This window comes from Peromyscus leucopus, chromosome 15, assembly GCF_004664715.2.
Source record: "Peromyscus leucopus breed LL Stock chromosome 15, UCI_PerLeu_2.1, whole genome shotgun sequence".
Classification (NCBI taxonomy): Eukaryota; Metazoa; Chordata; class Mammalia; order Rodentia; family Cricetidae; genus Peromyscus; species Peromyscus leucopus.
This window is the reverse complement of record NC_051076.1, coordinates 53828942-53855808: the sequence shown is the minus strand read 5'-3', so window position 1 is coordinate 53855808 and position 26867 is coordinate 53828942. Positions and strand designations below refer to the sequence as shown.

The 26867-nt window shown below is 56.5% G+C and overlaps 2 protein-coding genes across 3 annotated transcripts in view; both read right to left on the bottom strand.

Moving 5' to 3' along the window:
• Lgr6 (leucine rich repeat containing G protein-coupled receptor 6) overlaps positions 1-1057 on the bottom strand; it is a 126518-nt gene extending 125461 nt beyond the window's left edge. The window contains 1 exon segment of the mRNA XM_028876636.2: positions 767-1057. Within this exon segment, the coding sequence (XP_028732469.1) occupies positions 767-978 (212 nt within the window). The 5' untranslated portion in view covers positions 979-1057.
• Positions 1058-4082: 3025 nt separating this feature from the next.
• Positions 4083-26789, bottom strand: LOC114698118 (receptor-type tyrosine-protein phosphatase V-like). 2 transcript variants are annotated; one of them, XM_037211383.1, is made up of 37 exons: positions 25954-26789; positions 25539-25646; positions 24499-25154; positions 24049-24140; positions 22442-22509; positions 21990-22038; positions 21550-21822; positions 21092-21361; positions 20630-20893; positions 19726-19980; positions 19385-19630; positions 18959-19234; positions 17784-18056; positions 16229-16492; positions 15778-16044; positions 15196-15477; positions 14735-14875; positions 14248-14458; positions 13746-13813; positions 12089-12215; positions 11935-11982; positions 10395-10488; positions 10147-10237; positions 9962-10038; positions 8694-8828; positions 8064-8186; positions 7159-7319; positions 6828-6963; positions 6207-6274; positions 5976-6063; positions 5818-5896; positions 5668-5747; positions 5392-5520; positions 5142-5258; positions 4866-5029; positions 4506-4641; positions 4083-4283 (listed from the first exon to the last, which is right to left on the bottom strand). In XM_037211383.1, exons 5-37 carry the CDS (start codon positions 22496-22498, stop codon positions 4224-4226), a joined length of 5109 nt encoding a protein of 1702 aa, XP_037067278.1. In that variant the 5' UTR covers positions 22499-22509; positions 24049-24140; positions 24499-25154; positions 25539-25646; positions 25954-26789; the 3' UTR covers positions 4083-4223. The 2 variants fall into 2 exon arrangements, with proteins under 2 accessions (XP_037067278.1, XP_028732470.1); XM_028876637.2 differs by having other exon boundaries at positions 5668-5744.
• Between the last annotated feature and the right edge of the window lie 78 nt (positions 26790-26867).

Sequence of the window (26867 nt, the reverse complement as noted above, 5' to 3'; positions counted from 1 at the left end):
CTGGGGTGGAAGCCAGGTGGTCTGGGATGTGCCCCCAACCCCTCACGCCCAGGTAGAGAGCAGCTACAGCCTCTGGCTTCCCTGATTCTGAGACAGCTACCCCCCAAAAGGATCCCCTTCGTGTACCATCTCACCCCAACTCAGACTCTAAAAATGGTTCTCTGGTTTTCAGTCTCGCAGCCTGCCCACAAATTAGTGTCTCTAACACAGCCTCCTGGGACATGACTTCAGGGAGGCCTGGGGAGGGGAGAGAAGACCTTCACACAAGAAGGTAGTACTGGCAGAACCCCTCACCAAGGCCCCCTGCCTCAGTGGGACAGCTCTGCTTCTTGCTATGGTAGAGGGACCTGTTTCCACTCTACTGGGGCACACTCCCCTCCCCTCACACCAGGGCAGTAACTTATGCCTTCCTCAACCTTCCTGGGCACTGTTCTGCCTGCGAAGACCAGCGAATGAAGAGGGTCCCCCGCCCCTGCCCGCGGTTCCCATTTTCTTGCTCAGAGGTCACACTCCCTTCGCCAGGCCTGGATCCCCACATTGAGCTAATGAGGGTGGGGAGCACCTGGGGAAGAGCAGGGAGGCCCAGGTTCACTCCTTGCCTTGTCCTTAGTTTCCTAAGGACTCTCCTCTGCTCCCCACCGTCCATCAATCTTAAACTTGGGAGGGGAAGAACCCTCCTGGGATGCTCATGTCCCAGGGCATCGAACGGTGTTTGCGGGGGCAGACAGCCACCATGAAGAGCAGGACCGAGCAGGTGAGTACTCACAGGTAAGCCGTCAGGGGGTCCAGGTCCCCTGGCACCGCTGAGAGCCCGAGCTCGGAGCAATCAGCTGACAGCATGATACCGTCCTCCTGGCAATGGCAGGGAGCCGGGCAGGCGGGACGCCCCGGGCCAGGCTGGGGGTCGCTGCCTGCGAGCGCCCAGGCACACAGCACCGTGCCAAGCCACAGCGTCAGGAGCCCCGGCGGGCTGTGCATCTCGGCGGCGGCGGCGGGCTGCAGGGCACCTGGCGGGCGCTCGGGCCGGCGGGTGCACGGAGCAGTGAGCGCGCGGCTCACCTCCTGGTCCCGGGCGGGCCCGAGGGCTGCGCCGTCGGTGGGGACCGCCCCCGCTCTACTTGGCTGGGGCGCGGCGGCGGCGGCGGCGGCGGCCGCGGGACGGTGCAGTCAGAGAGGAGCAGGCATTGTTGAGTGATCTTCGTTATTCAGTTTCACAGGCTGGGCTTGGCAAGGGAGGGAGACACGGGGGGGTGGGAGGAGGAGTCAGGGAAACTTTCTACGCTGTGGCTCGCTGCCGTGTCCCCTCCTTCCTTCTCAGCTGGCAGGAATTTCATCCAGGAGGTTGGGGGGAGAGGAAGAAAGCAAAGCAACCCAAAGCTTGGGACAGTCAGCACCTCAGAGACTTGTACTTGTTTGGAAAGGCTGCCCCTAGAGCATCCAGGCCCAACAATTTGACTTTGGGAACAGCCACGGGCTCTCAGGGGACCAGAGAAGACCTTGAGGAAAAGACTTCTGAGTTCCACAGACTACCAGATTTTTACTTTGAAGGCAAGAGAGACCCGAGAGAAAGAGATGTTCAAGGTCACAGGGCTGATGGGGACAGCCTCAGAACTAGCGCTCAGGTCATTCCTCCGCATCCTATCCTGACCAGGGGAAGGAGGAGGTCCTGGGCTGAACGGTTCGTGGCAGGTTAGCAGTAGGGATGAGGAGGGACCCCTCACTGGGAGCCACACTCTGACACCGAAGAAACCGGCGTGGATTCCACAAAACGCACAGGACGTGGAAATGGACTCGTGTAGGCTGTCAGATCTGAGGTCTGGAAATCACTCAGGATCCAGGACCGTTGAGGGGCTGCCCTCTGCACCGCTGGTTGCCAGAGCTAGCCAACGAGTCGGTGGATTGGCGCCACCTGGAGGCTCCGTGCTGCAGCTGCAGCTCAGCCGCCTTAAGGGTCCAATTCCTTCCATAATCCATCCCAGGACCTTGGAGAGCAAGGACAATGATGTCTAAAACTCAAGACCCTGTCCAATTCTTAGGCCGCACTGGATTCATAGCGCTTTCTTCGTGTGTCCTTTTGCTTTCTCTGGTCTCCAGACCTTTCTCTGCGCCAAGCTCCTGGGTAGAACTAGGCCAGGTTGAGACCCTTTTTTGCCCTAACTTCCATGGTCCACACCCAAAACATGAAGACCTCAAAGGAGCCAAGATCCCTTCCACCCTTTACTTCTATGACCCAAACACTCTCATCAGCCCCTCTCCATCCTTTGTGGACACTCTGGGACTGGTGAGGAGGAAGATGCACAATCAGATCAAGAAGCCAAAAGAACAGCTTCCCGGACTCCAGTGGGGGCCATGTTGGAAGTGGACAATGAGTCTTTAGGAAGGTCACAGGAAGACCCTCCATGGCTATACAAACCTGCAGGCAGGAGCCTCCTCTGCATTTTCCATCTCACTTACCCCTTGCCTTCACCTTGGCTCTACCCTACACACACACACACACACACACACACACACACACCCACACACACACACACACTATTCCCACCCATGATGCTTCAGGGCTCCTGTCAAGGCTGAGAAACCACACTTGGGCCCCATCCCAGCCCTGGAGCAGCCCTCTGAAGTGGGCTTAGATAGCTCGGAGCTGAGTGTCCAGCCTGCCCATGGGAGGGTCATTCAGGAGCCAACTCCTTGGATGCCTGAGAGACGCAGTACTGAAGAAAACATTGATGTCCAGTCCTTCTGGGAGGCACCAGAGCCCAATCTCACTTTGGGGAGGCTCCCAGCTAGCAGAAAGCCTCACTTTTAACAAAATTACACTTAGCTTACGTATGGGTAGTGTGGGCACGTATGCCGTGGCATGTGGCACAAGCGTGGAGATCAGAGAACTTGTGGGAACCTGTTCTCTCCTCCCACATGGGCTCCAGGGATTGAACCCTGGTGTCAGGTTTGGCCCCAAGCACTCTTACCCACCAGGCCATCTCAACGGCCCAGCCCTACTTTTTGTTATTTAGGTTTTTGCTTTTGTTTCTTGAGTCGGGGTCTCCTGTAGCCCAGGCTGGCCTCGAACTTGTTATGTAGCTGAGGATGACCTTGACTTCTGACCCTCGTCTTCACATCCTGAGTGCCGTCACATGGTAGTCACAGGCTAGCATGTGTTTATGTGGCACAGGGGATCAAAACCCAGTATCGCATGCACACCAGGCAAGAGTTCTACAAACTTCTATAAAGCTTTGTTCCCCCTTCTTCCCCCAGGCCTGAGGACTCTCTCAGACCATCTGGCTGACCCCTGGCACACTGCTAAGAACCAAGTTGGCCAATGAACCAACCCTGGCGATTCCCCTATGGACATTTAAAGGAGTGCAGCTGTGGTTGGCTCGGGCATTCTTTGTGTCCTCCCAAATCTCTCCCCCTGTGGCAATCAGTGCCAATCATCAGGTCTCCTGCCATCAGAATCTGACTTGGAGGCAAGCAGGAACTTGTGAGACCATTGGCAATTGCATCCCATGGTATACAACCCAGTCCTAAAGTGTCTGGACAGATAACCTTACCGGCACACCTTTTTTTCTTTTCTGTTTTTTTTTCCCCCAGGGTCTCCTAGTCTTTCCCTTCTCCGTATCCCTCCCCTTCTCTATATATAAAAAAGTGGAAGAAAGTAAAGGAATCAGAAAACTTGGCAGGTCCAACCAGAGCTACCTCTGGTCCCTTACTTAAAGGTCACGATGTGGCCCTAGCACCTCTACCCTGGCAAGGAGCCTGCAGTGACTGAACAGAGGCCCTGAGGACTGGCAGATAGACAAGGGGGTGAGGTGGCACAGGATGAGGAATGAAAAACCAGAGTTCCTACACATTTGGGGTGGCAAACAACGAGTAAACGGGACCCAGATCTGGGGCTTAGCAGCCCGGGATACTGTGGGTAGAAAGGCTGGAGTCTGAACACACTGGGAAAGCAGGAGGTTAGAGAAGAGAGGACACCAGGAGAGAGCCAAGATCATGCCAGCTGTGGGTCAACTGGCCCATCTAGACCCAGGACCCAGCTGTCATCCCTGCCCCAGGTTGAAGGATGGAGAAACAGAACATAACCATGAGTTTGACCATGCGTCTTTATTTCCTGACTCTGCCCCTTCACAGAATGAAGCCCAATGGAGGCTGCTCTCCCAGGGAAGCCAAGCCTGGGTGGATTTGCTGGGACATGACATCCGGCAGGGTACAGACCACTGCCCAACTCAGGGTGGCCCATTCAGCAATGCACTGTTCAGACAGTTGTAGAGGTAAATATACTGCTCCTGCGGGTAGACATGGACATGTCACCTGCTTGCCCAAACCTGACAGAGAAAGGTCCCCAGGGCTCTCCTGACCCCTAGTCCAGCTAGAAAGGGCATGGTGGTCCACAGAGCCAGCTGGTGGAGACCTGACTGGGGTTACCTAACTGTCATCTGCAGCTGGGGGACAGACCCTTCCCACCTTTGATCCCTTCCATGGCGGGCCCCTCCCTGTCCGCCTCTCACCAGCGTTGGGGTCATGAGGTCACAGGCCTGCGACTGCTTCAGGGCCACATTGAAGACGTCCACGGTGCACTCAGTCCCTGCTTGCTGGAGTAGCTGCTCCAGAGCCAAGAAGGTGCCCAGCTGATTTGTGCCCTTGCTGTAATTGACCTAGAGTTAGATGTGGGGCCTCTGGGAATGGGGCAGCGTCTGGGGACACGCGGACACCAAATTTAGTGCTAAGGACTGGGAAAGAACGCTAGGTACTTCGTTAAGCCAGCCGGGTTAGAACCCTACCCAATCCCTGGGGATGGAGCAGAGAAGACAGGGACCTTGGGAGACGACCCTTTAACCCAGCTGACACATGGCGTTTGTCCACGGCACCTGGAGTGGCTGAGCAGGGTCCCTGGCTTCTTGCTCTTGCCCCGAGAGCAGCACTGGCCCACAGCATCCAGGAAGGGCAGCAGGGTGGTAGCTGGGAGCTCGCACCCGGACTCCCAGCATGGAAACTGCAAGCGTTGGACCTGCCTCTCCGTTCCACTCTCCCCCTGGAGCAAGGGCAAGATCAACATTGGTGCTGGGGGAGGGGGAGGTGGCAGGGGGAAGCCAGGATGGGAATCTCGTCGTCACTGCCCCCCACCCTGTGGTCTCAACACCTACATGTATGACTCTGAAGAGGGTACAAGGCCATCCAGCTGCGTTGCTCTCGGCCACTCTGTGCACCGTCACCGTGTCTGTGACAACAGGCTGCATCTCCATTGGACAGAAGTCTTGTGGCTGGGACCAAAACAGGCCTCTGAATCAGCTTCCAAAATCTCTGCCCGCGCCCCGGCCACACGGCACCACCACATACTCCTCCTTCCTCTCTCCCACCCCTGAGCCGCACATCTTGCCCCCCGACTCCCCTCACCTTCTCTTTGCTATCAGGCAGGCTCAGGGAGACCAGCACATGGACGCCATGCTCCCACACCAGTTCCCAGAGTTCCTTTGGTCCGGCAGAGCCAGTCAGCACCACGTGGTCACGACCAGATGGCCCACCCTGCAGAACACAGCGTGCTGGTTCCCGGGGATGAAGGCGTCTCGCTGTATTAGTCTCACTGTATTAGGAGCCCCTAGGACCCAGCCCCAGCCCAGAAAGCACTAATAGAGAGCAAGAGACAGGACGACCAGATGAGCATCATCTCACAGGGAAGAGCCAGGTTTCCAGCATGGTGTCAGCAGGGCTCTCCTCCACCAGGGAGAACTGCATCTGAGAATGATCACCTGCTGGAGGATGGCGAGGGTGAGGGGTACACATTTGCTCCGCCCCACCCAACTCTGTATGAGAGAGACTCACCGGGGACAATGCTGTTCTGATTATAGCCAGGAGGGGGCATCAGAGAGCCAGTCTCGTACTTGATGGCCTGCTTGAGGAGCTGGGAAAGAGATGGCCAGGGTGAAGTTAGGCAGGGAAAACGGTGCCCATTACCACTCACTCCTTGGCCCAATGTGTACCTTGTACTCCTTCAAGAAACCAGCATTGGCGTTGGCTGCCCTCTTGGCAAAAGCCTGTGCAAAATTCATCACAGAGATGGGACCGGAGCTGGAGGAGAGAGAAGGTACTCGGTTGGCCAGACCCTGATTCCAGTTTTCTCTGCTGGGTCAGCGCACCAGAGCCCGGACCTGAGTGGGAATGCACAGGACACCAGTGCCCGCCTGCCAGGAGCTGCCAGGTAGCTGACTTACTCTGAGGTGTCAGAGGGCCCTTCCAGAATCTTCTTCAGCAGGCAACTGTGCAGGAAGATGTACTGACTCTGCAGGTAGAGGGCACTGGCCTGTTAACTGGCCTTGGTCCAGGAGGGAAATGATCCTGGCCCCAACCCACCAGGCAGGGATGTGGCCAGGGGCACTAGAGAGCCTTTGGGGGACTTTCTCCAAGTTGCCCACAGTGTCAAGGGCAAGAGTCCCTTCTCTCCTTTTACAGAAAGGAAAGTGCCAATCCAGGTAAGATGGTGGTCTAGTGGGCCGGAGAGATGGCTCAGAGGTTAAGAGCACTGGCTGCTCTTCCAGAGGTCCTGAGTTCAATTCCCAGCAACCACATGGTGACTCACAACCATCTATAATGAGATCTGGCGCCCTCTTCTGGCATGTAGACATACATGCAGACAAAACATTGTATACATAATAAATCTTAAAAAAAAAAAAAAAAAAAAAAAAAAAAAAAAGGTGGTAGTCTAGGAGTACCCCTCACCCCAGGCTCTTCTGCATGCCCCAGGAACTTCATTTCCCTCTCTTATGAGGCCATCTACCCTCTTCCACTCCTTTGGATCTAAGCTGCCCAGCCAGCCCAGTGTGTGGGGCCCTCACCGGCGTCTGGATCATGAGGGGCCGGTGCAGTCGAAGCATGTACACAGTGTTGAACACGTCAACCACAGGCTCTTCTTCCAGTTGTCTGAGTAGCCGCAAGAGAGCCACAAAAGTGCCTGTCCGGCCCACGCCCGCACTGTAGGAAGAGCCCCCGAAGAGCTAAGTCCTATCCTGTGCTCCGCTCCGAGATCCCGGCTCACTCCTGCCCCCTTATGGTCGGCACAGGCTGGGACCTCTTAGAGCAGGACAGCCAGACGCTGTCCTCGAAATCCGGGGCCCTTCCCCCACTCAAGGCCAGCAGGGTCCTCCACCTCACCCCTCCTGACCTCACCTGCAATGCACCAGGGTGGGTCCCTTGCCCTGGGTGACCTGCACCTGCTCCCGTACCAGCTCCACAAACGTGAGCAGGGAGCTGGGAGCCTCTGGGACACTGTGGTCTGGCCAAGTAGTGAACTGTAGCTGCCTCACCCGCCGCTGTATCTGCTGGACATCCTGAGGATGGTGGGGAGGGAGGGAGGGCTGTGCTGATTTTCTTTTTGTTTGTTTGTTTGTTCGTTTGTTCATTTGTTTTTTCAAAATAGGGTTTCTCTGTGTAGCTTTGAAGCCTGTCCTGGTGCTCACTCTGTAGACCAGGCTGGCCTCGAACTCACAGAGATCCACCTGCCTCTGTCTCCCAAGTGCTGGGATTAAAGGCGTGCACCACCACCACCACCACCACCACCACACCACCACCACCACCACTGGCTGATTTTCTTAACCTCTTCCTGACCCTGGAAACCTTCCTCACCGATTCTTTAAGGGTAGAGGTTAGCTCCTGCCTCAAATTGAGGGCCATAGCTACACAGCCCTTGTCCTTGTCCCAGTGTGGACCTTGGATCCCACTCTAGTTCCCCGGTTTCTCTCTGCTTCCCAAAGATGACCAGGCAGGGGGCCATTCTAGCGTCTGGCTGTCCTGCTCTAAGAGGTCACAGCCTGTGCCGACCATAAGGGGGCTGGAGTGAGCCGGGATCTCGGAGCTGAGCACAGGAGAGAAGGACCTGCTCGCTCTTTACATCAGAGTGGCCTTAGCTCGGTCTTTAGCCTGCACTGTGCTTCTTCCTACTCCTTGCCCCGAATGCTGCCCTGGCCAGTGACCAAGGCCTTGTGATCCTCCTCGGGAAACAGGCCGTGTGGACCAGGAGAGGGGAGTCTCAGCTTGAATGCCTTTCCCGCCAGCCCGGGCCCCTGGGCACACACGTGCTGCAGCTGGAATTCCCTCCTGGTCCACTCATCCTCGGGCTCCTCTGCCAGGAGGTGGATGGTGATGTGACCATGGGTGACCGGGGTGGAGGTGGCTGGCCAGTAATGCTCACACAGCACCTAGGGTGAGGGGTCCGAGAGAAGAGGCGTGGTTTTGCATGAAGCCCTGTTAATGCTGTACCCAGTCTTAGCCATCCCCCACCCATCATTTTGGTTCCTTCCAGTCTAATGAAATTCTGTTCTTTGTTTCCATCCGGTTCTGAGACCACCTCTTCCAGAAACTTCCCTCCTCGGGCTGCTGCGGTCCGGTACCTTTATAGCCCTCTAAGATAGGACTTATAGGACTCAGTGTTGGCTTTGGCTCCCTTGGGACACTAGATGGCAGAGGAGAGCCTTCTCTGCCCTGCACTGCCTAGAGTAAGTGACCAGGGGGAACTGAATCAATCCAGGAACTCACGAGCCTGGTCCTTCCTCCATACTTCCCTGTCCTGAGTGAGCCTGGGGTCCCCCACCAAGTCCCAGGCCCCATTCTTGCTTGCCTGCCCCCAGGATGGGGGGTAGGAGGGACTCCTGCAAGGAGGGGATATGCCACCTGGTGGTCATTCCGAGAAGCCGCAGGACACTCACCCGCCCGTTCTCCATGCCCACAGTCAGCATGATGATGACGTGAACTTGCTGCTCCCATACCAGCCGCCAGAAGTCCTCTAGTGTCTTCTTGAGAGGCCCCTGAGTGGCGATGAACTCCTGCGGGTGACTGTAGCCCTAAGGTGTGAGGCGCAAGGCAGGAGCATGTGACCAGACGTGTTACCACCATCAAACATTCAGCTGTGGATATGATCGGGTACGACCTACAGGAACTGTGATCGCAGAGGGGGATCGGAAGGACGCCGCCACCACCCATGTCCCCTTTGGAAGGGGTAAGAAAAACATACATGGAAATACAAGATCCTGACCTTCTAAAAGCAGTCTGCCCAGCCGCCCTCCTCACTAAGCCTGGAGTGACTTATCTAGAGTTATCTAGAGACAGAGGTTTATGATGCAGCCCAGGCTGTCCTCAGACTTCCAGTTCTCTTGACTCAGTTTCCCCTGTGCCGGAATCACAGGTGTGTGCCACCATGTCTAGATCCAGAGCTAAATTGTGTGTGCACGGTACGTGTAAATGTACACATCGAGTGTATATACGCTCAGGTCTTCCGTCGCTGCCGTTGTGTGGCAGTTGGAATCAAAGCCTTCAATGTAATAATCAAGGTTATCCTTCATCCAGTTCAAACCCACTTCTCACCACTTGACACTCTACTCTACATCCCACTGGACACACGGACACACACACACACACACACACACACACACACACACACACACACATGCACACGGCACCTGTACATGCCTGCCTCCCTGCTTTCTAGATGTTTCTATCCAGAATGTCCTTTTCTCCTTTGATCTCTTATCAAAATTCATCCATATTTCAAGAGATCAAATGTCCTGCCTCTGAAGTCTTTCCTGACTACTCAAGGGTACCAAATTCTCCCTCCTCTCATGGACCTGGGTGCTGTGCTTGTTCCTTTCGCAACATCTGTCTCGCTGTACTCTCTCTCTCTGTCTCTCTGTCTCTCTCTCTCTCTCTCTCTCTCTCTCTCTCTCTCTCTCTCTCACACACACACACACACACACACACACACACACACACACTTGGCTCCTTTGCAGGTGAGTGTATGGTTAAGCCGCTCTGCCTCCTGGGGGTCCAGGATAGAGCCTGGCACACAGTAAACCTCTCCAGACACTTGCCAGATTAGCCTAAAGAAGTGTGGACTGGAGACACCCCTACACAGCTAGCGTAAGACAACATCTAGCAAAACCGCAATAAGAACGTCCCCAGGCCCACAGGTGGCCCCTACCGGGATGAAGTTGGCATTGATGTAGTCAGAATGAGGCTCTCCTGCCAGCGGGCTCAGTCTGACCCTGGAGTGGTCATCTGCAGAGAGTGGATGACATACATTTGGAACCAGCACCTGTAGCCCTCCTTGGGGCCAAGCTCTGACCTGCTCCCCATACCTCCCTCCTGCTCCCAGCATCTGCTCACAGGGTAGCACGTGTGGGTACCGGTTCTTGGTGCTGTTGTCAGGATGCTCGGCCTCTAGTCTGGGCTGCTCCCTGCCTACCTCCTTCAGCTCCTATGAAGGCAAGGCAGGTCTCCTAGGTGCTGAGGCAGACCCATCTCACCCACAGCAGGCCGGGTAAGGGTGGTGAGAATGAGGCTGGGAGGCAGGTCCAGTCCAGCCTAGACGCCCGGTCCTCCCTCCTTGGAGCACTGGAAGACACAGGACTTACCTCAAATTCCTGAAAGAAAGCCTGGTGAGCATGCGCACTCTTGGCCTCATAGCTCTGCCGGAAGCTATGGATGGGGATGGGCCGATGGGTCCGCCTGGCAGAAGAGGAAAGGAATAGACGCCAGCTTTGGGTGTGCAGAGTCCTGCCCTGCCCGGGACAGGCGCAGAACTAGCTGTACATCGTGGCCACAGGGAAGGCAGGTATCGAACATGCAGACCCTGGGATGGCCCACCCTCCCTGTGTAGAACAGAAAGCTTCTCCAGGACCAGCAGGCCCACAGACCCATGTGTGATAAAATGAAAGAGAGAGCATCAAGGGTGACAGACCAGAGGCCGGAAGGACATGTATGTGTAGGCCGGGAGACACAGCTGACTGCTTACTGTTGGTTTATTTTGGAGTTTCTTTGGTATTGGGGATCCACGCTAGGGCCTGCACATGGTAGGCAAGTGCTCTACCTCCGAACTACAGCCCAGCCGACATGGGGGTCAATTCAACAGGAAGTCGATAGGAGGAAAAGAGACCTGGCCTGACTCAATCCACACAGTTTTCTCCAGGTTTCCCTTCACGTTTTATAGTGTGTTTTTAATTCCTATCACTTTGCCTTTTATAATGTATTTTTCAACAAGATGTTTTGTTTTGTTTTTTTTAAGGTCCACGTGGTTTGTCAGAGAGCCAGACAGCCGGGACTGCAGGAGGGGCGTGTGATACTTAATATGCGTACCACCTTGGCTGGGTCATAGTACCTGGATTGTAATTAAACATTACTCTGGATGTCATGAAGACATTTGTGGGTGAGATCAACATTGAACCTGTCTGACTGACTCTGATTTTTCTTTAGATCATATTAATCCACCCCCCCCTTTTTTTGGCATGTATGACTATGTGGTCACATGAAGCTAAGATCAGGTATCATCTCAGCCACTGTCCCCTCCGTTCACTGAGTCAGTGTCTCTCAAATGGACCTAGAGTCCACCATTTTGGCTATTCCAGCTAGCCAAATTGCTCCTCGGATCTTATCACCTCCTTCTGAGCACTCCAGTCACGGGTGGGCCGCCATACCCGCCCGATCTCCAGTTCCCACGCTGGCAAGTGCTTTGGCCCTTTGACAGCAAAGGTCGTGCAGCTCAAGCAGGTGATGCTCCGAGGGGAGTGGGCCTTGTCCCAGCAGGTTAAAAGCCTCAATGCAAGCAAGACTGACCTGTCCCCACTAAGGGGAATCCTGCCAGCAGATGCCTTCAAGCCCTCCTCTGGGCCTCTGGCCTGCAACCTCATCAGCTCCCCACTCCTTGGTCCTACCTCTCTGAAAGCCTTGACTTCTACAGTGAGTTTGGATAGGAGGAAAGGAGAAGAGCTGAAAGAGAGAGGCAGTGGTTGAAAAGGCGGAGAAGAGATGGGAGACTGGCCAACAGAGACTAGAGCCCCTTGTCTGGAGCAAGCCCGGGAAGCTTTGCAGAGGCGCTAGCACACGGTGCTGGAGGGTCACGCGGCTGCTGCTGCTGCTGCAGTGTCATTGGGAAGACGCGTGTTTCAATGCACTCACCGAAGGCTGTAAGGTACCAACTCATGGGAAAAACCATCCTTCTCTGGCCTGTGATAGTGGAAAGGCAAATGGGAGGCAATGGAGGGTTATGGGTTACAGCCGGTCACACTGGGCTCCCAGCCTCACCTGCCTCCTCCCTCCTCCTCCTCCTCACCTTGGTCCTTTCAGACGCCACCAACACAGCAAGCACAGCACTGCACACACAATGGAGATGCAGCCCGCCATGACCCCCATCATCATGGTCAGGGGCACTGCCACCAGAGAGATGCTGGCCTGGGGCTCTGTGGAGGGAAGGGAAGACAGGACACGGCAACCTCCCAATGGACCCTGCAGGCCATGCCAGCCTCTCCCGGACTTGGTCTTTCTAGCCAGTGGTTCTCAACCTGTGGGTCATAACCCACGTATCAGACATTTACAGTCCATAACAGTAGCAAAATTACAGTTATGGAGTAGGAACAAAAGTAATTTTATGGTTGGGGGTCCCCACAACATAAAGGAACTGTATTAAAGGGCCGCAGCATTAGGAAGGCTGAGAACCACAGCTCTAGACAGAATCCAGTGATCTCTCTCCATTCTCCCAGAAGTCCCAGATACCAAACAGAGCCTAGAGATATCTGTCTAGGATGTGGGGGTTGGTGAGGACAGACAGACAGACAGCTTTCCTTCTAATGCCTAGCCAGACTCCACAGACTCTCCCTGACACCCTCAGGAGGAATGGGGCTGAAGGCCAGGCCTCTGTGCCTTCCAGAACTGTGCCACCCGCCGCAGTAACCAGCAGGAGCCACATGGGGCTCTTGGGCACCCCCAGTGTAGCTACATCAATTTAAGATCTGTGCAGTGTGAGCACACATGAGAGGTCAAAGGCTCAGAGGGAAAAAGAATATGGACGAGATCTCAGCAGTTTCGATTTGCTTGGTTCTTGCTTTGTTCTGTTTTGTAGATAGTCTCAAGTATCCCAGGATGACTTCCAACCAAAGATTTGAGGACGGCCTTGAACTTCTAATTCTGCTGCCTCCACTGTCCAAGTGCTAGGATTACTGATGTGGTCCGTGGTACCCCTTCTACGGCGTGCTAGGGATCCAACCTAGGGCTCAGTGCACCTAGGCAAGCATCCCACCCCAGTCTCGATCACTTTTTAATTGATCTTTTGAAACATTAATTTTAAGTATTCTAGCTTGAATAAAATAATTACTAGAAGGAAATGTTACTCCTTTCTATTGTGTTTATTTCCTATTGTTTTTTGTTATTGCTGTTTGTTTGTTGAGACAGGGTCTCAACTACAAAGCCCAGGCTGGCCTGGAACTAGGCAGATCAAGGTAAGCTTAGAGATTAGCCTGCTTCTGCCTCCCAGGCAGGTGAGCTGGGGGTGGGATTAAAGGCATATGCTACCACACCCAACCACCTCTTGCTTTTTAGCTTCCAGTGTACCTGCCAGGAAATTCTAAGTTAGATATACTGTTTGGTTACATTGGCGTCTCCCTTGCAGTTCCTTCTGGACAGAGCTGTTCTTGAACATGGCGGGTGGGGGGGAGTAGCCCGTTACAGAAGGTGGCGTGGGGAGGGGCCAAAGGCTGTGCACACTAGCAACCCCCTCAGTGCCTCGACCTCTTCCACACTTACTCCTGGCCTCCACCCCAGTGCTGAAGTCTAGTGCACCTCACAGAGGCTCTGGCCCCCAACACTGCCAGGCAGCGCTTGAGGGCCAGGGAGCCGAACCTTAGCGCCTCCCGCCTCTGCCTGCAGTAGAGGGGTACCAGCACCCCTCCCATCTCCAGGGTCTAGCCAGAACCTAGGCAGGTTTCGGGGCCTACCTGAGAAGGCCGAGAAGGTGATGATGGTCTCGGGAAGATTAAGCCTACTGAAGGCTGCGACGCTGAACCTGCGACAAAGAAGCAGAGCTTTATGCTGAGACGGAGCGGACAAGAATAAACCCTTGCTGAGAAACAGCAATGGCCACCTCAGCTAGCTAGCTTCCATTGTGCAGCCTGCTCCCCGTCCCCCTATGCAGACCACCTCAGGCCTGCCTGAGAGTGAGAGGCAGCTCTAGATACAGGGACCTGGAGAGCCTTGGATGCTCCCTGAAAGTCCAGAAAGAATTCATCCCCCAGCTCTTTTTAACAAAATAACCATGCAATAGGTGAGGGTCTCCTTTTCTGCACCGGTGCCGGGAAAACTGATCGGGACAACTGCGGACCCTTGGAGACGAGCACTTGCATTCTGTTTGTGAGTCTGTCCCTATCTATTGTTGAAAGGACGTGGGCCCAAAGTGGAGTTTGGAGTAAACCCCCTGCTCCCTGCAGCCCCAGCCCTCACCTGTACTGGAAACCCGGCTTGAGCTGCCCATTGCATATCTCCTGGATGTGGCCACAGTCCTCTATGCCCACAGGCACTGTCCAGGATCTTGGCACATTCCAAGGCCCTGGGTAGAAGGGGTTGGGGAAGAGGACAGCCAGGTAGGAGTCGTGTCCTCCATAGTAGTGGTCATACCACGTGTGGTTGACGGTCTCCCGGGAAGGTCGGGCCACTGAAGAGGATTGGGGAAGCGCAGAGCAAGGTGAGCAGTAGATCAGGCGGTTATCTCGTTTCTCTAATACGTACCCCCACTCACAGTCCACGTACCCCCACTCACAGTCCGACACCGCTCTTATCCCCCGTAACGGCCCGGGCCCTTTCCCGTTACAGACTGGCCCTAGTGCTGGCTTTCCATCCAGTCTCTCTACCTAGAGCATCCTCGCCTGCCCGTGCCAGCCCGTGCCAGCACAGCCAGGCCCTCCCCAGCCCTTCCCGGCCCAGAACTCACATGACATGTTGACGGTGGCAATTATGCCATACCACTGGATCTGCCCATCATCCTTGCCAAACATGCCATGTGTGATTATCACGCCCAGCCCTGTCCCCAGCTCCAGCTGGGGGGCCTTGGCTAGCTCAGGGGGGTGCCAAACTAGAGGCAGAAAAGGAGAAACAAAGGCCTTGACCCAGCATCTTCCAGCCCTCTAGGGCATGCCTTCCTCTACCCAGCACCTCTCATGGCACCTGGTAACAAATGGCTAAGGAACAATTAAATAAGACCTGGAAAGGGTTCTTGGGTTAGGGTACCAGGACACCATGCCCCAAAACACAAGATAGGGAGGGGTCGGAGGAAGGGGCCGGGTCTGTGGGCAAGGAGAGCCCCAGGCAGCCAGGCTCAGCAGAGGGACAGCCAGCCCCAGGGGACAGTGATAGAGGGAGTCTATGTGAACATAAAGTGTGGGAAGTTCCTACCCTCAGCAGAAGTAGTGCACACCAGGGTCACTGCCCGGCTCCACAGGCTATTCCTGCCCAGCACAGTGAGGCTGAGGCGGTAGGACGTGGTGGGCATCAAATTGGGCAACAGGAGAGCATCCTCCGAGGTGTTGACCTGGAAGACAAAGTGAGCACTCCCTCCCCCCACCAGATGCTCCACCAGCACCAGACATGTGTCCACATCTCCAGCAGGCATCGTCCAGTTCAGGACGAGGTGGGTGGCCTCAGGCTGGCACAGCACATCTTCCACAGGGCCAGGCTCTGAGGGGACAAAAAGCTCACAGTGTGTAGCTCTCAGTGTTCTCTAGGAGGACAGCATTGGTCCAGGGGCTCTCAAAACCAGAGGGCACAAAGGGCTGGCACTTATGCCCACAGAAGAGACACCAGCCTCATGGAGAAACAACTTGTCTTTGGGGAATCATTGCCCATCTGGAGAGGGAATAGGAGGCATAAACTAGGGCAGGGGTAGACCAGATATCTGCCTGGCAGGAGCAGGTGACTCAGAGCAGGAAGGCAAGGCTTCTCGGGCATACTACTCTTCCCTTAAGACACAAAACCTACCCACAGACAGCACCACAGGGTGAGTGGAGGCCTGGAGCGGCCCTGCCTGACACTTCACAGACATCAAGACGGTATGTCCGGGCGTGAGGTCCCTCAGCACGAGGCGGTCTTGGCCTGGTGACAGGGGTTGCTCCCACGAGAGGTGTCCAGCATCTGAGAGTTGGGCATGGCATGTCCCCTTCCCCAAGGGGCCACTGGGCCAGGCGAAGTTAACCACAGCACTGCCCGCCTGCATCGACACAAGCAGCTCATTGGGCGTGAGCGGGCCTGTGGAGAGAGGGCAGCCCGTCAGTCAGGCCCCGGGCCCCAGTCCTGAGAACACCTCGCACAGTGCTGGGGTTGACTGGCCTCGTTCAAGGCCTTTGGTGTAGTAGAGTTGAGACACGGAACTCAAGTAGAGCTAACATGTCCAGGGGTCCCCTCCCCCAGGGCCTTTTCACACCCTACTCACACGTCCAGGCAGAAACGTTGGCCGCCGCGGTGGAAAGGGGCCCAGCCCAAGAGACGACCTCCACTTTGTACTTAGTGCCAGGAGTCAGACCCGAAAAGCTTGTGTTGTCTGTCTGGGGCCCCACGATGCTGGTGGCTGTCCGGGCACCCTCCTGGTACAGGGACACTTGGTAGCTGTGCCGGCCTCCAGGAGCATGAACCCAGAATGCTTGGAGCTGGGTGGGAGCTTGACTGGTCACATTTACCAGTGTGGGGGCTAAGGGAGCTGCAGGTAGAAAAGTGGGGGACACAGAGATAAAATAGTCTAACTTAAAGGTCTCCCCCTGGAAAGGTGGTCCCCACTTCCTCCGTTCTCTGCCATAGAGCCCAAGAGTTCAGTATAGTTTCGGGCAGCAGGTGGGCTGGCTGGACTCTAAAACAGACCTACCACTTATCCTAGACAACGGGGACAAGCTCAACATTTATCACTCGCTCTGGCCCTGCCCCCTCCCTCTGGGAGTCACAGCTAAAGTCAGCAGCCTGGGAATGATGGGTGGTCCTTCCCAGACCCCACAGCCAGAGAGCTTGAAAACCCGTGTGTGGACAGGTGGATATCTGAGGCCTAGTCACTGCCCCATCCACCTTCAAAGCCTGGGGTCTGCAGTCATATGATCTTGGCCTAGTCACACAGTAACACCCCTCTTTACAGATTGGGAAACTGAGGCTCAGGGAGAGCAAAGGCCTCTTCTCAGATTCGAGCAACGGCTAGAAGCCAGGTCCCCTGGCTTCCAGGCCAGACTTCTACCTAGCTCCCTCCAGAGGGAAGGACTGTCTGAGGTCCCAAGTCCTTATGTGAAGTCTAAAGGACAGTGGTAGTGTGCCCCAGGGGAAGAGAAAGCGAAAAGAGAAGGCACAGGCAGGCGTGGAGAGTCTCTGAGGGAGAAGGTGCTGCTGGGAACAGGAGGTCTCAGCTACTCCTTTGCTCCCAAGAGCTCTGTAGGCTGAACAAGCCCAAGAGAAATCAGATCGGTGTGAAAGGGGGCTTCCGAACCCAGCTCTACAGGCCCTGGGATCTCACCTCAAGGGTGCTTCCCACATCTCTATGGCTCCCCTGCTGCGTAGGGTTGGGGTTGGCTACGGCAGGGGGCTTCTATTCTGTTCGTACTGCCTGGACAAAAGTCCCAACTTTCCTTATAAGGCTAAGGAGACCAGGGACCCTTGTCTTCTCTCTGTGTGCCTCTGCTCCCCCGCCTAGGAATCGAGGTCACACTCCTAAACTGTCCCAGGGAGTACATAAGAGAGCCTGGGTGGGACAACATACAGGTGCCCAGGGAGTGCTGTCACTACTGTTATTATGGTTCACAGCCCAGGCAGAGCTAGAGGTGGCTTCTGGAGAGCGGTGTGGCACTGTACAGGGACAAACACAGGTGTCCCTATGAAGGAAGGGTCTGTGAGGAGTTTCCTGGTGCCCCAGAATCAGGAGACAGACCCCCTCAGACAGCCTGCCTTCCGACTCACAGGCTCAGAGTCCCTGGGAGCCCAGAAGGCTGGGAGAGGAGGTTGTGGGGGTCACTCACGCGTCCAGCCTGTGGCGTTGACACTGCTGCTTTCTTCGGACCCCCACAAGGTAGCCAGCTGTGCCCGGAACTCAGAGCCGGCAGGCAGCTGGGCCCAGGAGAAGTTCTGGGCCTCCTGGGATAGGGTCTTCTCGTTTTCCAGTACCGGGGGCCTCAGCCTGTAAAGCCGCAGCTGAAAGCCATCCCGGCCACCTGGTGGGTGACTCCAGGAAGCCCTCAGTACTGCAGACCGGGTGGAAAAGCCCAGGCTCAGGTTGGTGGGAGGAGCGGGGCCTTTGAAGACAGGAAGAGACAGATTCAGGATAATGTGAATTCTCCTTCCGCAAACAAGCTCCAAAGATCTCATGTGAAGTTCCAGCTTCTGGAAGCTCTAAGCTCACCGTTTGGCCCTCCCAGGAAAACCTCTCGCAGAGATGTGGCCCAACACTTGCCCCTTGCCTCATACCCGCCGCCTGCCTTGAGGTATGTTGGCTCCCTAAGCACAAGTCTGGCTCACTTCACTTGCTCTCCGCTACGGCCAGCTCAGTGACTGCTCTCTCGCCCTTCAAGGCCATTCACTAACAGGGTGTCTGTCAAAATGTCTCCGGACTGGGGACCTTTAAGCAAGCTTAGCCAAGGTCCAACACCCATCCTGCCTAGCTCCTCTGGGAAACCTGCCTGACTCCCTAAGCAGGTGTCCCTTCTATGAGTCTGGAAAGATCAAGTCAAGCCACATAGACTTCCTGATATTCAGACATGTTAATCTATAAGAAAACAGTTTCGTGGGATTCAAATCAGTACATCATGCGTATTCCTACTAATAAATTTATATGTATTATAATAGGATGTATAGAACTATATACATCATCAGTATATGAACCATGATTGTTAGTCTTCCTTTCTGAACTTGTTCATAATCTTTAGCCTTAGCACCTAACCCCATACCTAAAAATGAGAGGCATTAAATATTTGTAAGAAGGCTGGATAAAGGGACAGAGGGTTGCATGGATAGATGGCCGGGCACATGGATGGCTAGGTACGGCTAGTCAACCACGTGACAGGAGGTGGAAGGTGCCTGATTCAGGAAAGGCCTCTATCTTCATTCCCACCCCAGAGTAGAGCAGAGAGTAGAGGGCCCTAGACCACATGCTCAGTGCTGGGCAGCCTCCGAGGGCAGGGCACACACGGGTACTCACGGGTACAGCTGTGGAGCTTCTGCACGCTGGAGCTGAGGGTCCCAGCCCAGGCCCACGCAGACACGGTGTAGCAGGAGCCAGGCACCAGAGACCTCAGGGTCAGGCTGGAATTGTCGGGGCCCAAGCCAACAAGGTTGCCAGGTGACCTCTGGCTGCCATCCTGATGCCAGGTGAACTTGTAGCCTTCCCGCCGCCCTGGTGCTGGAGCCCAACCAATAGTCAGGTCCGACGGGCTGCTCCTGCTAATGACCTCCAGGGACTGCGGTGGCAGGGGACCTGAGGAGGGGGGCAGTTTGGCAAGGGGTCATGTCACAGGCCTGTGATGCCCTCTGCCCCCCTCTGCGGAACCTCACCCTACTCTAACTTCTCTCCCCAAGGCAAGATCCTCCAGTCCTGGGCCCAAAGGACTCAGAGGCTGGCACTCACTGGTGTAGCCTGTGATGCTCTGAGTGATGTCTCCCACAGGTGAGGCAATGTCCACCCGGTAGTGGGCTCCAGGTACCAAGCCACAGAAAGTGACATGAGTGGCACCGGAGGGCAGAGAGATGTTTCTTAGGAGGCCTGGGGCACCATCAGCATAGAGTAGTGCCCGCCTCCCAGGCTGCTTGGAAGCTTCCAGTCCATCTAGCCACAGTCTGGCACCAGGACTCTCCCAGGGCAGTGCAGCAGACTCTGGAGAAGAAGCAGGCCCCAAGAAAGTGAGCACCCTGGTCCCTCCGGCTGCAGACTCCCTTTCCAGCCTGAGCTTCCCCTCCAACCAGACTCACCAGCCAGCCAGGCACTAGCCTCCACCCGGGCATCATAAGGTCCAGCTCGAACCTTCAGCCCCAGGGTGTAGTGTCCAGGAGGCAGGGGTCCTGGGAATACAGCATTGCACTCTTCGGGGCCCAGAGTGGTAGTGTTCTCCACTGGCCCACTTAACTCCAGTACATAGCCGTCCCGGGCTCCCGGCCCTGCCTTCCAGCTTGCCCAGAGCTCATTAGACAAGGGAGTCAGCACCAGGTCAGATGGGTAGGAGGGATCTAAGGAGACGGGGGTAAATACAGTGGGTAAGCAAACTCACTCTGCGCACTCACCATGGTCCACCCATACCTGACAGCCTCTCATTTGGCCACTAACAGCTTCATTTCCCATACTCCAGATGAATGCCAAGACCTGGCCGCTATCAACCGGCCATGGGCAACAGTAACAAACAATAACTCTTCAAGTGCTCACACGTGTGCCTGCCAGCATGCTCGGGAGGATTTCTACACATGATCCCCCCCCCCCATACTAACCCTAGCCAAAACACAGAGAAGGTAAACAACTTGCCCAGAGACACACAGCCAACAGACAGAAGAAACTGTTAACTCACCACACAACTGTTTCTCAGAGTGGAAATATGATATCACGGTGGCAAAGACAAGCGTCAAGCCTAGGTTGAGAGTCACCACACTTATATACAGTAATGACCTTGGGCTCTCTCTGTGCCTCTGTGCCTATAGTAACATGGGACAGCAAGACCTATGTGAGGCTCTTTGGGGGATTCAGTGAAACCATACCCAGAAAGTGGCAGGCTCAGAGTCTGCCTGGAGAGGGTTCAATAGATCATAGCCATTATTACCCCTACCATCTCCTCAGGCAGTTGCTATCACAAATCAATTAGATCTGTTGTGTCCCGCAGGCACTCACAGGTCCACTCGGTGGCATTGGGCCCCACAACCCAGTGGGGCCCAGCAGCAACACAAAACTTCAGCTCATAAGGTGTGCCTGGAGACAGGTGGAGGAAGGTGTGGTTGGAGACCCCTCGTCTGACCACTGCAGTCAGGTTGGTGACCCCCAGGAGGTCCGTGAGCATCAGGTGGAACCAGGCGGCCCCTTCGGAGCTGTTCCAGAAGGCTTGCAGGCTATTGGTATCCAAGGCACGCAGTACTAGGTGATCTGGAGGCATGGGCTCTGCAGGAAGTATGCACAGAGCAGAGCCAGGCTTGAGGAAGGACTCTGGAGCAAGATACTGGCATCAGCTGCATCACGGGAGACCCCAGAAACCCAGGCACACTGGGACACACTGCCTCCAAAGCTCCAGACTCAACATCGCCCTCACCTCCCCCAGTCAAGCGGCTACCTGGGGCCCCGGCTGGCTACCCACTTTACCTGTCCATTGGTGGATGCTAGTCTTCGCCTGGAGACTGCCAGCCCAGGTGATAACCTCCAAGACATACTGACTACCTGGGAAGAGGTTGCCAAAACTGTAAGACAGGATGCCAGGGGACACTGAGGCGTTGCGTGCCAGAGTCCGGGATTCCAGGTGGTAGAGGAGAAGTTGGTAGCGGTCTTGATCCCCGGGGGCATCGCTCCATGAGGCTTCCAGGCTGGCTGGGCTTCCAGAGCTGTGCAGCTGGAGTCCACCTACCACTGATGGGGCTGTGAAAAATGTCAAGAGAGGTTCCAAGGTCTGTGCAGAGGGCTCACCATCCTGGGAGTCCTCCCCTTTGGTTTTTCCCTGCGCCGCCCTCCTCCTCCCGCCCCCACCCCCGCCAGCCCTCTAGAACAGTTGCCTTCTGCCCCAACCCCTAGAAAGGCCAAATCCCCTCAGCCTGCAGACCTCATACCAGTTCGGGCAGTGAGGGTAACCGTGACATTCTGCCAGCAGGGTCTTAGGACAGTTACTTCCACCTGGTAGCGACTCCCAGGCACCAGGCCATGGAACTCAAAGCTGGACCCATTTGTGTGAGTCTGGAGCTGCTGCCCTTCTGGAGAGCCCAAGGGGTTCAGAGCCCTGAGGCTGAGAGCATAGTCAGATCCATCCGGCTCTGCTGACACCCAGCTCAGAAACAGGCTGGTAGGCTGCCCTTGGCTGCTGATGTTCACGCTTAGGGGTGGACCTGGGAGGTAGGGGTGCATGCACTCAATCACCTAGCACCCCTTCTCCCCCGAAAAAGGAAGGCAAGACCAGGGGCCAAGAGGAGGCAGAGTCTAAACGAGAAATTAGCCTTATGACCCGCCCACTGCCCACCCCCAGAGTCCTCTCCCTCTCTCTAAAGATACCTACCTCCACCCTCCCTGTCTGGGCTCCCTTCCAGGGATGGGCATGCATCTTCCTGTAGGAAGGAAAGGAGTAGGGAAGCAGATGTGAAGGGGCTCCAGGTAGGGGAAGCAGATGTGGAGAGGCCTCTGGAGCCCAGACCTCTGGGAAAGCCCATGGAGTGAGGACCCAGACCAGAGAGAGGATTCCCTGTGGGTCTGACTCTCACCCGCGCCCCCACCGACCCCTGCCACACATGACTGAAGAGACATTTCCTGAAAGCACGCCGCTGTGCCGCAGGCAGGCAGTAGCCAGCAGTCTGGAAGGCGGGAGCAATCTGTGCTGGCCTGGGTGGGAAGGGAGCAGTTTCCTTCTTCTGTAATGCAGACCAGCTGTGGAGCCCCACAGAGAGGTGGGAAGCCTAGACGTGCCCCAGAGAACAGGCCCGCCGACCCCACCCCACCCCATGCCCACCTTACCTCTGCCAAAAGGCCCTGGAGCCAGAGGAGGGCAGCAAGCAGAATCAGGGGCCTCATCCTGACGAAGTCTGCAGAGTTAAAATTGGGAGGCAGAAGGCGGAGCTAGACCGGCTCACTCTCCCCTCGCCCTGGTGCCAGCAGGCGGGCAAAGGTGGGAAGGGTGGGGTTTCAGGTAGGTGCCAGGCACCAGAACCTGACCCTAACCCATCCCGGTCTGGGCAAAGCTGAGAGGTGGGAGAGAAGGTGGCATCTGGCCCTAAGGGGACGGCAGCTCTCAGGTGGTCCACAAGCCCGCCTCCATCCTCTGCCTCCTTCTCCCACCTCCACTAGACGTCAACAGTCAGCCAGCTCTCCTGGAGGGAAAATGTCCTGTCCTTTGGGGGAAGACGAACAAACGGGATTGGTGGCCCCGCCAGTGAGCAAGCAGGGCCTGACTCCCCCACACTCAGCCTCTGTCCGTTTGTCCCCTCCCCTGTGCCTTTTAGTGTTTCCTGGGGTGAAGTGGCGAGGCGGGCGCGAGGGGGCATCCTGAGCACCTGAGGAGGGTGGCCAGCCTGGGTGCCGCCCCTTTGGTCTGCCTAACTTGTTCTAGTACTCGGAGGCGCAGGAACGCATCCCGTGGACCTAGAGCTCACCCGGCCCCTGGAGCCCAGCTCGCTCATCCCTCACTGCCCAGATGAGGAAGATGACTTCCGGAGAGTCCAACCTGAGGCCCCGTGTGTGTGTGTGTGAGGAAAGAAGCTGGACTTGAACCCGGGACTTCTGACTCCACTGAGCAGAGAAGGCAAAAGGCCCACCCATCCCCAGTTCAAGTCCTCTCTGCTGGGAAGCTTCTGGGAGTGCCTGACATTCCTGGGGTTTTTGGTCCCTCTCCCTATTTCTTCTATTTAGGTCAGCAATTACCACCCCCACCCCCACCCCACCACCTCCCCTGCCCTCTCTTGGCCCTCACAGGCACTGCAGAGACCCAGCTGAGGCCTGGCCTACAGACAGAACTCAGACTCTGCTGCTGTAGCGACCCAGGGCCAGCTGCTCACCTGGCTCACCCAGGTGCTCCTGCGCCAGCTCAGCCTCTGAGCCCTGGGAAGGAAGCCCAGAACTCAGCAAGCTCGGGGGGAGGGGGGTGGAGGAGGGGGGGGGTGGAGGAGGGGGGAAGGCTGTGCAGAAAAACAACTGACAGGTACAGTCTCTGAACACCCAAGCAGACTCCTCCCAGCCTGCTTCAGCAAGGAGCCCAGGCAGGCCTGCATCGGAAACCAGCTCTACCTACCCTCTAGCCCCAGCACCAGGGGGGGCTGCCCACCCCCACCGCAGCTCTGTCCAGCCCCAAACCTCAGAGCCGCCTACTGGCCTGGATGGGGTCCTGGAAACTTTAGCACTGCAGACTCATCGAATTTTCCAGGCTGTGTGCGAGTATGAGTGTGTGTGTGTGTGTGTGTGTGTGTGTGTGTGTGTGTGTGTGTGTGTACATGTGCGCACATGGCACTTGAGAAAGAGGTAGGGAAGCCGGCTGGCAACCAGGGAAACCGGGGAGGATGTCACAGGCCTCAGTCTGGCCGAGAGGTAGAGGAAACACCCTAACCTGGTCCTTGGCCACCCCATCTCACCTGGGGGCACACTTCACTCTGTTTCTTCTAGCAGAGTCCCTGTGAGCAGCCCCGATGGGCGGAGGTGAGAAGAGAGCATCTTAATTCGGAATCTGAGCCAAGGAGACACAGCGGAGAGTGTGGGTGGATAAAGGGTCGGGGTCCCAAGGTCCTCACAAAAGAGAGGCCTGTGGGGACCGAACATGCTTCAGAGCTAGTCCTAGGGACCCAGCCTCGAGGATCTTGGCTGTCGAAAGCCCTCTTGCCAGCCTCGCCCTGTTAGAGCAGCCTTGGAGATAGGAGACGGGCTTAGAAGAGGGTAAAAGAGCAGCCCCCACCCCGACCCCCATGCCCAAGCCAAGATTCTCTAGTCAGCAAAAAATGTAGTCCTCCCAGCAGCCACTCCCCCAGACAAACCCACATCCTCTGCCTAGAAAACCCCTGGGGTCCTCCCAAGGTCTCGAAGCCTACCTTCTCAGCGTGGAGTGAGCTGGCCGGCAGGCAGAGCAAGGCAGAGGACTGGCCCTGGCCTCCCAGCTGCCAAGTGTGAACTAGCCTGGTCCCTGCCGGCAGCTGTGGTAGACTGCTCTTTCCGGCTCCTCCTCTCCTCTCCCACAGCCTGAAGCCAGGCCCTGGGCATCCCCCACACTAAAGGAAGATAATTACCAGGCAGACAAGAACAAGTCGCCCCCTCTTCCTCCCACAAACTGGGGAAGGTCACCAGGAAAGGGGGAAGGTCCAGCTTCTACTGAGCAGGAAGAGAGAAGTCGGCGGCAGTGGCGGCGAGGGGCTGGAGGGGGCAGCCAGTAATGTGCCATGTGTGGGGACGGGCATTGTGTAAGCATAAGCTGGCATCAAGGACAGCACAGTGGGCAGGACACAGAGGGCCCTGGGGGAAGGGCCATTGGGGGACAGGTGTCCATCCCTCCCTCCAGCCCTGGACTTGGGAGAAGGAAGGGACTCCCCTTCGGCTTGAAGTCACCCTGCACGGAGTTTGGCAGCGGGCATAGATAGAGCTGGGCTATTTCCTGGCACTCTGGGAAGGCCACATGGTTCCCCTGTGCGGAGCTGGCATGGACCATTGGTCCTCTCCACCAGTGGTGAGGGGTGTGGGAAAGTCCTTACACCTGCAGGCATTAAAAGGATAGCAGAGGGACAACTGGGTCAGGGAGGGGCACCTGGGAGAGCTGTCACAGAGGTGCGGGCTGGGACAGGCTGGGGTGCCTCCTCAGCCTTCACGGCCTGGCTTAACCGCACCTCTCTATCTCACTGTGTCCTTGGGTGTCTTCCGGACTCCTCCTTGGTGAGCTCTGTCTCCCCCACACTCCCAAGGACAAGCCTGGACTTGCAGGGATGAGGAAGAATAGCTGCCTCGGTATTTGAGGGGGATGGAAGCACTCGGGGGAACCTAGCATCCTAGGGCTTCTCCAGAGACAGGGAAGGACGGCGGCTCGGGAGGGGAGTGTGAGAGGCAGAGTGGGCCCGGGCTTCTCCGGCCTTTCCATACCCACCCAGAGCAGCCTGCAATGTTCCAGGGTGACAGCCTCTGCCCAGAGCTGCAGGGGACAAGGACTTCTGGGAATTGCGGGCGCACCAGGGACAGTTGTGGCTCATGGCCCCTGGGATGGAAGGGATGAGAGAGAGAGAGCGGTGTTAAGGACAGAGAGAGAGGGAGGAAGGGAGAGACAGAGACAGAGACAGAGACAGAGAGTCTGCCTGACAACAGGATCACAGGTGAGACTCAGGTGGGATAAGATCTTGCGCTCTGAGGCCCCGCCCACGACCTGCTGTGGCCCCTCCCTCGACCTGCTGTGGCCCCGCCCTCGCCTCATGTGGCCCCTCCTTCGACCTGCTGTGGCCCCGCCCTCGACCGCTGTGGCGCTCCCCAACTCTGCCTAGGATCTAGGCACAGACACCATCGTGTACCCATTCCGAAGCGAGGGACTCTGCTCATTCTGGGCCGCTGGGAGTAACTCCTAGAATCTCTCCCCTGCTAGAGTGGAACTTCCTGAAAAAGCTGAAGGCTGGCTGGAAAAGGGAAGGGGAGGAAGGGATGACCTAGACGGAACAAAGACTCAGCCCCACGCCGCTTCCACCACCAGGTGGGGCTCCCTCGCTCCCAGCCCGAGTCGGCTTCTCCCGCTGCTCATGTCTGTGATGCCAAACACTGGGGCTGTGGGCAAAGTGCTTCTCAGGCCTCGCTCCATCTTCCTGACAAGGGGTTATTGTCCTTAGTATCCTTCCCTGGGAGGAAGAAAGCTGTTGGGGAGTCCGAGGAGACGCGGGGAAGCCGGGAACTCGGCCAAGGTCACAGCACCGTTAAGCACCAGCTTGCTCATTCGGCAGGTCCTGTCCCTCTGACTTCCAACTCTGACTTTACATTCTCTAAAGTTGAAGGCACCAGAACCTAATCCCCAGTCAGAAAGGCAAGTCTGCGAGGTGAGAGAGGGTGCCCTCAGCCCCTGCTGAGGGAATGGGAAGCTTCCGCAGAGGAGGAGAAGGAGGAGTCACCTTGAGGACCGTCCTGGCAGCGGGGATAAGGTAGGGGCTGCTCCAGAGACAGCAGGGAAGGGCAGATGCAGGACAAGGGACACGTGTCTTGTCCCACCTGAGGCTTGTGGTGGAGACTCTGGCCACAAGCTTTCACGTCCTGAGCAGAACAGGGAGAGGGAGTGGACAGGAAGGTGAGCAGACGCCCAGAGACCCGGGAGAGAGAGACTGGGGGTCTTGCTTCATGCCTAGGTTGACCCTCACCCCACCAACTCCCTTCCCATCTCCCAGCTTCCTTGCTCCCTACCCAAGATCCAACTTCGTGAACCCCACTCACTGGGCCCCATCTG

What these genes read in the sequence shown, in the direction of transcription:
- LOC114698118 (XM_037211383.1), bottom strand. Translation starts at nt 22,498, where the DNA reads ATGAGGCCCCTGATTCTGCTTGCTGCCCTCCTCTGGCTCCAGGGCCTT. An exon ending in CACCTTCTCGGCCTTCTCAG is followed by an intron (nt 12,216 to 13,745) that starts GTAGGCCCCGAA and finishes TTCCCTCCACAG; the next exon opens with AGCCCCAGGCCAGCATCTCT. An exon ending in TGCCTGATAGCAAAGAGAAG is followed by an intron (nt 5,259 to 5,391) that starts GTGAGGGGAGTC and finishes TTTTGGTCCCAG; the next exon opens with CCACAAGACTTCTGTCCAAT.